This window comes from Musca vetustissima, unplaced genomic scaffold (genome assembly GCF_032173495.1).
Source record: "Musca vetustissima isolate MV318-11 ecotype Yass unplaced genomic scaffold, APGP_CSIRO_Mvet_v1 utg122399, whole genome shotgun sequence".
Classification (NCBI taxonomy): domain Eukaryota; kingdom Metazoa; phylum Arthropoda; class Insecta; order Diptera; family Muscidae; genus Musca; species Musca vetustissima.
The window spans coordinates 60,709-72,156 of NW_026885873.1; the positions used below are offsets into that span (position 1 = coordinate 60,709).

The following is an 11,448-nucleotide window of genomic DNA, read 5'->3' on the forward strand; positions in this document are numbered from 1 at the left end:
CTATTTGCGATAAGATGAGAAGCAGGAACAATGTCCTCAAGTCGCCTGCCGGCAGCTCTTGGGGTGCTGATAAAGAGACCTTGTTGACCCCCTCCAAAGCAATAGGTCGGTCGGTGGTAAGCAATGCGGCGCCAGTGTGATTGGCGAATGTAAGCGATACGCAGTAGAAGAACATTCAAACCTGTCAAAATGTCGCCCTGAGAACTGCGACAGGGTGCCTCCTTGTGACGCCACAAGGGGAGGCAATGGTCTTACCCGTACATCGTCACAACAGAATGTTGTCGATGCAGTACCTGCTTGGGTGTTATCGCAGTAATCATCCATGCCATCATCTTATGGATAGGATCCCCCCAACCTTATAAAAGAGGACCCCTAGATTAACAGGCTTGTCGAGTAGGAATTACCGGCATTCACACGGAAGCAGTGACTCAGGCAATGGACCAATACAATGTGAATGCAGTAGAACAGCAGATCTATTTAACTGCCCTGCTAAACCCACTCATCTGTCGCCGGAGTCTATTTACGCAGCCCATGCAGATTGCAACCTTCCTGAACCTGGAAACAGAGGAGTCAGAACCAGAATAATAGAAAATACAAAAAACATGTAGACAGTTGCTACAACAACAACGAGGATTAAGGCAGAAAAGGAGTGTACCGTTCAGGATGACTCCATGATACTACATCCTTTCTGAAGCACTGATGTATTAATTGACATCTTTTATAGATGGGAATTATTTTCGGAAACTCTTATCCGTAGACATGAATTTTAGAGTTCCTTCGTTGCGAAAGGAACTGGTCCATCTAGTTCCATTTGCTCCAGTTCATTGACCGAATTGCCAATGAACGATTGAACTAAAAGGAACTAGATGAATTACCTAGTTCCATTTGCTGAGCGGTCCAACAAGATCAAAAAGCTTCTGGAGAGCAATTGCCTCACTCTAATGAATACGATTTTGAAAACCACAGATCATAAGCGTATATTAACAGCAACTCTCCTTCACAGTGCCCCGGTATGCCACAAATGAACAAATGAGATATTACCGCTCCCAGTAGTGATCCTCGAGACACCCATGCCTTGAAAATATGGCTCTTCAGACATTTTGCCTAAACACTCGTTCACTCATAATTATTCAGCGAATTTCTTTCATTAAAATATTAAATTGTTTCTTTCATTTACTCTTTTTCAGAACAAAGATGTATCGGTCGATACATATTTGAACAATATTATTGTATCCATTGTGGGCTTGGTCGGTTATTGCTTTGCGGGATTGATTGTACGTGCCCTGGGTCCCAAACGTTTATTAAGTAAGTCAATTATCTTTATGTGCCATATATACTATTACTAATTCCTCAATCTTAATTTCAGCTTATGGCCTCTTAATATCTGGTATTTTGGGATTCAGTCTATTTTGGTCAAATAGCGGTCTCACAACACTCATCATATCATCCTTGTTTATAACTGTGTGCAGTATTTCAACTTCATCCCTGCTGGGTATGGTTGTAGCCATATTTCCTACAACACTAAGGTAAAAATATGGCTTTTTTAAATCTCATATGAGGTTTCATATTTCGATGACTTTTTATCTGAGTTTAGATTGGATTAGTCATTGTATAGGGTTAATCTCAGTGGTAGGTTAGGTTTGTTGCAACATGAATTGTATAAGTCTTGCATTTCTTTGATCGCACGCTCACAGCAAATGGAGATTGGAGATTTAGTAAGAACAACGGCAAAATGAACTGAAATCAGACCTACTAATGGCAACCGCCGCTACAAATTCTGGACCATCAATGGAAGTTTAGCGAGTAGCTGTAAAGGCTCTTCCATTCCGTTCCGACCCGCTGCTGTTGTTCAAACAAATGGAATCGCAATTCATTATGGCTGGTATTACGCAAGATTCCACAAAATTCCATACTATTGTCGCATCTACTGAAAGCAGTATTTTGGAGAAGGTATTAAACATCATCTTCGATCCTCCTGCGGAAAACATGTACGACACGCTTAAGGGAAAACTTATTAACAGTTTCTCGGATTCAGAGGAGAAGCGTCTCAAGAAGCATTTGACGAACATTGAACTTGGAGACAAGAAGCCTTCAGAATTATTATCCGAAATGCAGTAAGGTTTCAAACGACATTTTGAAGCAGTTGTGGATGCAGCGACTTCCTTCACAAATGAAAGCAATATTGTCAGTTAGTGAAGACAGTCTTGACAAATTGTCAACGATGGTCGACAAGATTATGGATAGCAGTGAATCAGATGTGTGCCGCTTTTCTTCATCGAGCACTCGTTTAGACGAAATTGAGAAGAAATTGCAAACGCTCTGCACGCAGATAGATTCCCCCAAGAAGCCGTAGCAAGTCATCATCATCAAGGAATAGACGGTCAAATTCCGGAATTAAATCAAAACCTTATTGTTGGTATCATTTCAAATTTGGGGAGAAAGCCAGAAAATGTGTTGCTCCATGGAATTATAAGCCTCCAAGTTCGGAAAACTGAATAATTCACCGTCTTTGGTGACGGATGAGTGTGTCAAAGAGATATGTCGCCTGTTTCTTCGAGATATTAAATCGAAAACCATGTATTTAGCAGATACAGGAACAGATTTAACGGTATATCCTGTGTCAGAATCCATGCGCAATCAACCTCTCAGTCATACTTCCGATCAGGAAATATGGCACAAAACCCCTTTCCATAGAATTGGGAACGAATCGATTGTTTAAATGGAACATCGTAATTGTTGATGTACAATAACCTTTTATTGGATCAGATTTTCTGTGGAAATATGGACTTAAATATCGATATTAAGAATAATACTCTTATAGACCCCCACACTAATCGGAAATGCAATGGTTCTATAGCAAGTCTACAGGATTCCGCTATTAAAAGTATTTCAAGATCATCTGAATATGTCATTGCTTCGAGAATTTAACGACTTAACAAAGATTAATTTCAAATCTAAATCAAAACATTCAGTTCAGCATTATATTGAAACAACGCCCAACATGTTCAATTGTTCCCAGCTCTTCCTCATCCTCACATAGACGGCGGTAATCTACTCCGTTAATGTCCCATTTGGAAGTGAGAGATCCCCACAATGATTTTTATATTCCTCTTACTATAAGACAGCAGCGAAGAAGTTATACGGCGAGACAATTCTGACCAGATGGTTTTGGAAATCCTGCATCCAGGTTCTGTTGACCATATGTTACCAACTACCTCGCAGTAGCTTCTACGGATTTTTCCAATCAGTAGATTCGACGACTGCGAACCCCTGAAGTACACCACAAGCAGCTCTGAAAGCACGCTGAACTTAAAGCCTCTGGGCCTCAGCATAAAGCACCAGGCCGTACGTAGCGCCCAACGGCTGCATGAACAAAACCTCTGGCGAAGTTGTACCTTTGGGCATGGTTGTATCTTGAACGAACCAGATATTATGGCATATTGGATCTACGCATAAAACTAAGCGACTATATATCACCAGTCCTGAGATTTGACGATGTAGATGTCGTTATTCCTAGTAGAGACGACTGGAACCGGAGTAACCCTCCTCTGGACGGTCTGATTTTCTATTTTTCTCTATATTTTCTCAAGTGTAGAACAGCTTTGGAAGAACTTACAGCTGTCAGCTGTGTTGGGTACCAGGACACCGTGACATCATGGGTAATGAACGAGCAGAAGAATTTGCTAGACGAGGATCTCAATCTACAGATCTATAAATTGATGACTCAAACAAACCACCCATATATCAACTTTATCGGAACTTTGAAACGTTCTTTGACGAAAGAGCCTATGAACTTTGGCACAACGAACCTAGGTGCAATGTGTCAAGGTCTATTTGGCCGACTCTGTCTACCAAAAGGACACACTGTTCTACCAAAAGGACACACTGTTGAACCTAGTAAATGGGATCATTATGCAATTGATTACTGTAGACTCTGAGTTGACGAGGAGGAGACAGATACAATTGAGCATCTCCTGTGTCACTATCCAGTCCTGGCTTACAGGCGGCACAGACTAGTGGGTGCTCATTTTCCACCGAGTCTTAGTTTCTTCTCAACAAAGGAACCTGCTCTAATCTATAGCATAATTAGAAACCTAAAGTGGTTGGGAATGTGCAACCTTGACACGTAATATATCTTCTGTCCGATCTCTATAGCCATCGACACTATTTAAAACCAAGCTTCTTACATTTTCTTGTAAGATTCTCATCTATCCCCCTTCTTTTCTCCCCTATAGATCTCACCATATCTTCAACCTAGCGCAAAGGGCCATGAACAATTCCAAAAACTTCATTACATGGAATACTCCCTAAGCTTAAAATTAACAGTCTATCACTTAATCATATCATAAACAACAATACATGAACTACTCCAAATTCGTCTTTCTTTTCGTGGATGATCACGGTCCCGGAGTGCTGCAGCCACATAAGTGACTGCACATCCCAAAACCTTACCTAAAGGCCGCCTGACTATTGACATATAGTCACCGGTCTTATATTGTCGGCAGTAAGTGTTTTGACTATCTCAGCCGCTTTCGTTATTGCCAGGATTTCCGCATGAAAAACGCTGCAAGGATCGTTTCGTTTATGTGATATGTGTGCACCCGTACCTTCCACCATTTTCGACCTGTCTGTAAATATCGACAGACCGGTCAAGGGTAAAGAGCCACTTGCCCAGGATTTCCTACTAGGAAACTCTACTCTAATATCGTTAAATTCTTTATGAGAGGGACCCTGGGATCCATGAGGGTTTTCATGGAAGTAGTAAAATTTCAAATCAAATCCTTTGTTTTATACAAATAGGCATTTCACGAAATAAGCCAATACCTTTTAATAAGGATACCCAAAAACCAAAAAAAAGCAGCTTATTTTTCTCAAGTTTAATATAATAAATTTAGATGATATTTACGTGTTAATAATATGTAGTTAATTCTCAATGATTGGTTTTTAAAATCTAAGTGTTGTAATTATTGAATTCCGCGTTACGGATTTCCAACACACAACATACAGTAATTGCGATGAGATCGCCTAGTGTGACCTACATATAAGTTTGTAAATAGTCGTAGCAATAAGTTTTTCTTGTATAGTGTGTAAGGTATTGATAATCACTTTCAATAAAGCCGCCAGCCGGAGCACAAGTGTTTTTTCCTTCATCCACTGGAAGCAGAGCAAGAACATACCTTCAACAAGAAGCAGCTGATCTTCCTCAATTATCTTATTAATAGTCCTTGAAATAGTTAAAGTAATTTAAATTAAGTCTAGAACAGTGTGTGTTAAATTTCGTGAAAATCGGTTCAGATTTAGATAAAGCTCTCATATATATTTTCGACCGTTTTTATGTAAATGGTGCACCAAAGTCCCTATATATATCCGTCGATTTGCACAAAATTTGGCATGGCGTACTGAATTAAGTCTTGAAAGATGTGTGTTAATTTTCGTGGAAATCGGTTTAGATTTAGATATAGCTCCCACATATAGATTATATTTTTAATGTATCAATTTTGCTACAAATCGTTTTCCATAAATTTTCCCCATGTTACGCAGACGGCTCTAAATCTGCTCGAATGAAATTACAGTTAGGATAGGTTGGAGAAAGAGGGAACATAGACATGCAATTGTTAGGATGCATATGTACAATATACCCAAAGTGGTGAAGGGTATCATATAGTCGGCCCAGTCCGACTTTACTACTTTCCTTACTGGTTCATCTTTATGATTGCCGTAGATCGTAAATAAATTCTGATACATTTATGTTGAATTCTCCTTTGGGCTCTGTTATGGTAGCTACTCCTTTCAATTTAAATGTATGCAACCGTGCCGTGTGCGTGCAAATAAAATTCCTGCCGGAAGAAGGACAACATCCCACTGAGATCCTTCCTCTCTATGTGGTTCTAAAGGTAGTATATATTTATACATATATATCTGTTTACAGTGACTCCAATAAATTATCAAAAATTGCATGAGGAATCACTTATTTTGTTACAACATTTGTTACATTATTTAACAACAACAATTCATTTAATGTTATATTAAATTTCCTTAAGTTATCTTCCATCCAATTGTCCAATTTTTGCACCATATCCTTGGATAACTCTTCCTTATAAGCATTCACCTTTCCTTTGCGTATAAAATTGAACCTAGGGAAATGTTACAAAAAATAATTATATGTAAGATATGTGGGTTAAAACGATGTGCTAGGCTTAATAAAAACCTCTGGCTTCCATACAGACCAATCGGTCTTAATAAAGAACTTTGGTCTCCATTTAATGGTCTATATGGAGATCTTTATAAAGAACTCTGATATGCATACAGACCAATTGGTCTTTATAAAGATCACTTGTCTAAATACAGACCAATTGGTCGTTATAAAGACCTCTGGTCTCCATACAGACCCACAGCCTTTGTAAAGACCTCTGGTCTCTATACAGTCCCATGGGTCATTATAAAGACCTCGGGTCTCTATAAAGCCTCATGGGTCTTTGTAAAGACATCTCGTCTCTATACAGCCCCATGGATCTTTATAAAGACCTCTGGCCTCTATGCAGCCCCATGGGTCTTTATAAAGACCTCTGGCCTCTATGCAGCACCATGGGTCTTTATAAAGACGTCTGGTCTCTATATAGCCCCATGGGTCTTTATAAAAACCTGTGGTCTCATACAGCCCCATGGGTCTTTATAAAAACCCCTGGACTCATACATCCCCATGGGTCTTTATAAAAACCTCTGGTCTCTATACAGCCCCATGGGTCTTTATAAAGACTTCTGGTCTCTATACAGCCCCATCGGTTTTTATAAAGACCTCTGGTCTCTATACAGCCCCATGGGTCTTAATAAAGATCTCGTGTCTACATGCAGCACCATGGGTCTTTATATAGACCTCTGGTCTCTATACAGCCCCATGGGTCTTCCTGAAGACCTCTAGTCTATATACAGTCCCGTGGGTCATTATAAAGACATCTGCTGTTTATACAGCCCCATATGTCTTTGTAAAGACCTCTGGTGTCCGTACAGACCAATTAGTCTTTATAAAGACCTCTGGCCTCTATACAGCCCCATGGGTCTTTATAACTACCTCTGGTCTCCATACAGTCCAATGGATCTTTATAAAGATCTCTGGTCTCCATACTCTCTATACAGACCAATTGGTCTTTATAAAGACATTAGGTCTCCATAGAGAACAATTGGTCTTTATAAAGACCTCTAGGTCTCTATATAGGCCCCATGGGGTTTATAACGACCTCAAGTCTCTATATAGACCCATAGGTGTTTATAAAGAACTAAGATTTCATGGACCAGTCCTATGGGACTTTATTAACACCTGTGATCTGTATACATCCCCATGGGTCTTTATAAAGATCTCAGATCTCCACATAGCCCTATGAGTTATATATTTATCCTAACGACTTACTCAGGTTTTCCAGATTCCATTCCGAATTTATTTCGTATCTGTTCATATTCCCATAAATGATTCGTTTTCGGATTCATTTTCATTTCATCGAATGATAAATGTTTAAGCATTCGCACCATTGTTTCATTATCAATAGTTCGATTCAGAAATCGGCAGACATCCAAGATAACTTGACGTAAATCGCGTTTCATACGTTCAAAACTTGTATAGAATATCCACGATCCATTACGTAATGAATAGAATTCGGTTAAATGTAAGAATTGCATATCCGAATCGCCATTTTCGATTTCTTCGCGGACGAAATTCTCAAGAGTTTGATTTTGAACAAAATCAATATTACGCATGTGATAATAATCGGAGACAAGGGCATCCTTTAAATTGCGCGCAACATAGACGATCTGAAATAATAAAAGATTTATTTAAAGTAATATCGTATTTAAGTTATATTTTTAATTCCTTACCTTTGCTTTTTTCTCCCATAATTGTCGTGGCAAAAGTGGCAAACACAAATGGGTCTTTATCAAACGAGGACGTTTCAGATTTTCTATGGGCTTAAATGCTGATTCCAAATCTTCATTTACCAAATAATCGAATCTAGACAGAATGAAAAATTCTTAAAACATTATCAAATACCAATCACCTATCACATCTCACTCTAAAAATGGTGAACGAATTTCCAAATGTTCCTCCGTAGCTCGAGCAAAATCAAAATCATTCAAGACCAACCACAACAACTCTTGCATCCATGTTGTACCACACTTGGGCAGTGTAACCAGCCAAACATCATCCTCGAATATCTCCAAGTTATGTACCTTATTTAAAAATTCTTCACTTACACCCCAATATTTGATTTCACGTTCTGGCCAATCTTTCGTTAATAAATTTGTTGGATAACTTGGAGGTTTGTATTTAACCGCTGATATTGTTGTAGAATTTATGCCGACAACGAAAATTTTTAAAATTATTAACAATGTTGTAATAATTTTCATTACGGAAGGCGTTATAACGAAATGCGTCATCTTAGAATACTGAACACTATTCTGATTTTGAGATTTAATGTTGTCGAATGCATTTTAAATGCCAACAATGTCTGCGATTAGAGCGAGAGACGGTATGTCTTGTATGACCACATAGGTCAATTGCTGAGCACTATCGCTATCAATTAATTTCTGTTTATATTCGCCGGTACTAGCTGAGCATCTACATTAGTTAAAAGCTTGTTTACACTAGCTCAATATTAAAACAAGTGAAATAAATATGAAATAATATTAAAACAAGTAAATAAATTCGGCCAAGCCAAATGTACGCATTCAAAATGAAACCTATAAAACTGTGCAACAAGATTTAGGATACCGTATATGGGGCTACCGGAAAAAGTGAATCTATATTTATAATTTTTTGGTGGATATTTTTAGTACCCAATAAGAACGCGCACAAGAACCCCAAAATATCGGAAAATTGGGGTAACCTTATATGGGGGCTATGCCTAAACGATATAGCCCATCTTCGAACTTGACCTGCCTGCAGAAAAATACAACTCTTGCTTCAATTCGTTTAGAGACTATAGTGATAACAACAGACAGAATGACATTCTTAAATTGTCAAGAATATACATTTATACTTTATTGGATTGGAAATGGTTATTTCGATGAGTTACGAACGGAAAAACAAACCTAATATGACCTAATGTGACTCTGGTCTCTTTATAAAGACCTCTGGTTTTCATATAGACCAATTGGTCTTTATAAAGACCTATGGTCTCCATACAGACCAATTGGTGTTTACAAATACCTCTGGTTTCCATACAGAACAATTGGCCTTATAAAGACCTCCAGCCTCTATACATACCAATTCGTAGTTATATAAATCTATGGTCTCTATACAGACTAATTGGTCTTTATGAAGACCTCCGGTCTCTATACAGAGCAATTCCTAGGTATTTAACCTACAGATTCAATACAGAACCAGTAAGGAAAGTAGTAAACCACTTTGGATATATTGCGCATATGTATCCTTACATTTGCATGTCAATGTTCCCTCGAAGGAACTTACGCATGTCATTCTGGGCAGATTTAGTGTCGTCTGCGAACCATGAGACAAATTTATGGAAAACGATTTGAAGCAAAATTGATACACGCCATTCGGTACGCCGCACTGCTAAACATTTAATTTCAATCAGACAACCGTTCGAAATACATATGGAAGCTATGGCTGCTTCTGCACCAATTTCAACAAAATGCAATAACGCCATTCAAGTCTCAATTTGATACATTGTTCAAAATTTCTTATTAATCGGACAAACATTAGGAGTTTGGAGAGCCATTTATATTAAATCTGACGAAAATATATGAATATGTGAGAGCTATATAGAAATCTGAACCGATCCCAAACTTACTACACATCATTCTAAACACAATTCAGTACGCTATGACAAATTTCGTGCAAATCCAAGAATATGTAGGGACTTTGGTGCACCATTTACATAAAATCGAACGAAAATATATATGGGAGCTATATCTAAATCTAAACTGATTTTCAGGAAACTTAACACACATCATTCTATACCTAATTCATTACGCTGTGCCAAATTTCGTGCAGATCGAAAGATATACAGGGACTTTGGAGCCCCATTTACCTAAAATCGGACGAAAATATTTATAGAAGCTATATCAAAATCTAAACCTTTTTTCTAAATTTCAATAGGGTTCGTCTTTGGATCAAATAAATGAGTTGTGCCAAATTTCATCCGATTCGAATCATAAATGCGACCTGCATTTTGTTGCATGGACAGGCGGACGGACATGCATAAATCGACTTAGAAAGTGATTCTATTCATATTTTCAAAAGGAATCATGTGTCTATCTCGTTTCCTTTTGCCTGTTATAAACATATGCACAAAGACATAATACCCTGTACCACAGTGTTGTGAATGGTATAAAATGAGTGCGAACCAAAGTACCGAATATTGGTATTTATAAGACCAATTGGCCTTATAAAAACCTTGGTGTCCATACAGAACAATTGGTCTTTATGAAGACCTCCTATATCTATACAGAGCAATTGGTAGGTCTTTAACTTACAGCTTCAATACAGAAAAATACCAAAATATAATGAACAAAAACAACAGTTAAATATAAAAATTGTAATTTTTAATCATCGAAGAAGTAGTTCAATTTTAACAATAAGTAATTTTTTTCCAAATGATACATTATTTCCTCCATTGCAAAAGTTATACAGCCGAAGATAGAAACAAATACCCAAACTTAAAACATGTTCATTTTCTTTTTTTGTTTCAATTTTATATATCATATTACTTTGACACTTGCATAGAAATGTTTTCAGCACATTACTATCATGATTATTGCCATTATTTATGTTTACTATCATCTACATTATGTATTTTGTATTTTACATTTAATCTTTATACACAATTTATATTATTAAAAAAAATATTGTTTTCAGTACTTGAACATACATACACTTGCAATAATGGCAAGTTTTGTTGTTATTATTTCTTTTTCTTTTTAGTATAGAAATATATCTAAATTATAATAAAATTACAAAAAATAATGGTTGTTAACCTATGTGTATATCTACTAATAACTAATGTCAGAACATATGCCCAACCACACCTGAGGTTATTCCATGCTATCAATAACACTGCACATAATACGATCCAGTTGATTGACCGCATCCGATTTATTGTTATTACTTGAATCTTGCGAATCAATTTCCATTTTTATATCACTATCGCTCATATCGTCATCTGTGATTTCGGGCAGGTCACTAAAAGCCGTATTGACAATATCACAAACCCGTTCCAGGTGCTTTTCGAAACGTGTTGTCGTCTCCACTCGTTGACGTTTTTGTGTTTCCATCATAACGCGAAGGGTTTCACGGGCCTGATGGGGCCGAAATTCATTGAGCAAATGATGCATATGGACAAACAATAAACTCAAATCATCAATCTGAAAAAGGGAAATACATTAAAGTTTAGTTCTAGTCTGGAAATCCCACCATACCATACCTTTTCTGTTCTTCGC

The 11,448-nt window shown here is 37.6% G+C and overlaps 3 protein-coding genes across 3 annotated transcripts in view; 1 reads left to right on the forward strand and 2 right to left on the reverse strand.

Annotated features, from left to right (window-relative positions):
- The window catches only part of LOC133333174 (synaptic vesicle glycoprotein 2A-like), a 38,204-nt gene extending 36,600 nt beyond the window's left edge, over positions 1-1,604 (forward strand). Inside the window, exons 7-9 of the mRNA XM_061541504.1 lie at positions 1,188-1,305; positions 1,367-1,526; positions 1,595-1,604. Of these exons, the coding sequence (XP_061397488.1) occupies positions 1,188-1,305; positions 1,367-1,526; positions 1,595-1,604 (288 nt within the window). The remainder of the gene's footprint in view (positions 1-1,187; positions 1,306-1,366; positions 1,527-1,594) is intronic.
- Positions 1,605-5,968: 4,364 nt separating this feature from the next.
- On the reverse strand, positions 5,969-8,424 carry LOC133333175 (sulfotransferase 1E1-like). The gene is made up of 4 exons (XM_061541505.1): positions 8,060-8,424; positions 7,867-7,999; positions 7,406-7,803; positions 5,969-6,134 (listed from the first exon to the last, which is right to left on the reverse strand). Exons 1-4 carry the CDS (start codon positions 8,422-8,424, stop codon positions 5,969-5,971), a joined length of 1,062 nt encoding a protein of 353 aa, XP_061397489.1.
- Positions 8,425-10,999: 2,575 nt separating this feature from the next.
- Positions 11,000-11,373, reverse strand: LOC133333176 (mediator of RNA polymerase II transcription subunit 7-like; the record flags this gene model as incomplete). Its single annotated transcript, XM_061541506.1, has 1 exon — positions 11,000-11,373. A coding segment is annotated over one exon (330 nt), but the record flags the coding sequence as incomplete, so codon positions are not given.
- Positions 11,374-11,448: the final 75 nt, after the last annotated feature.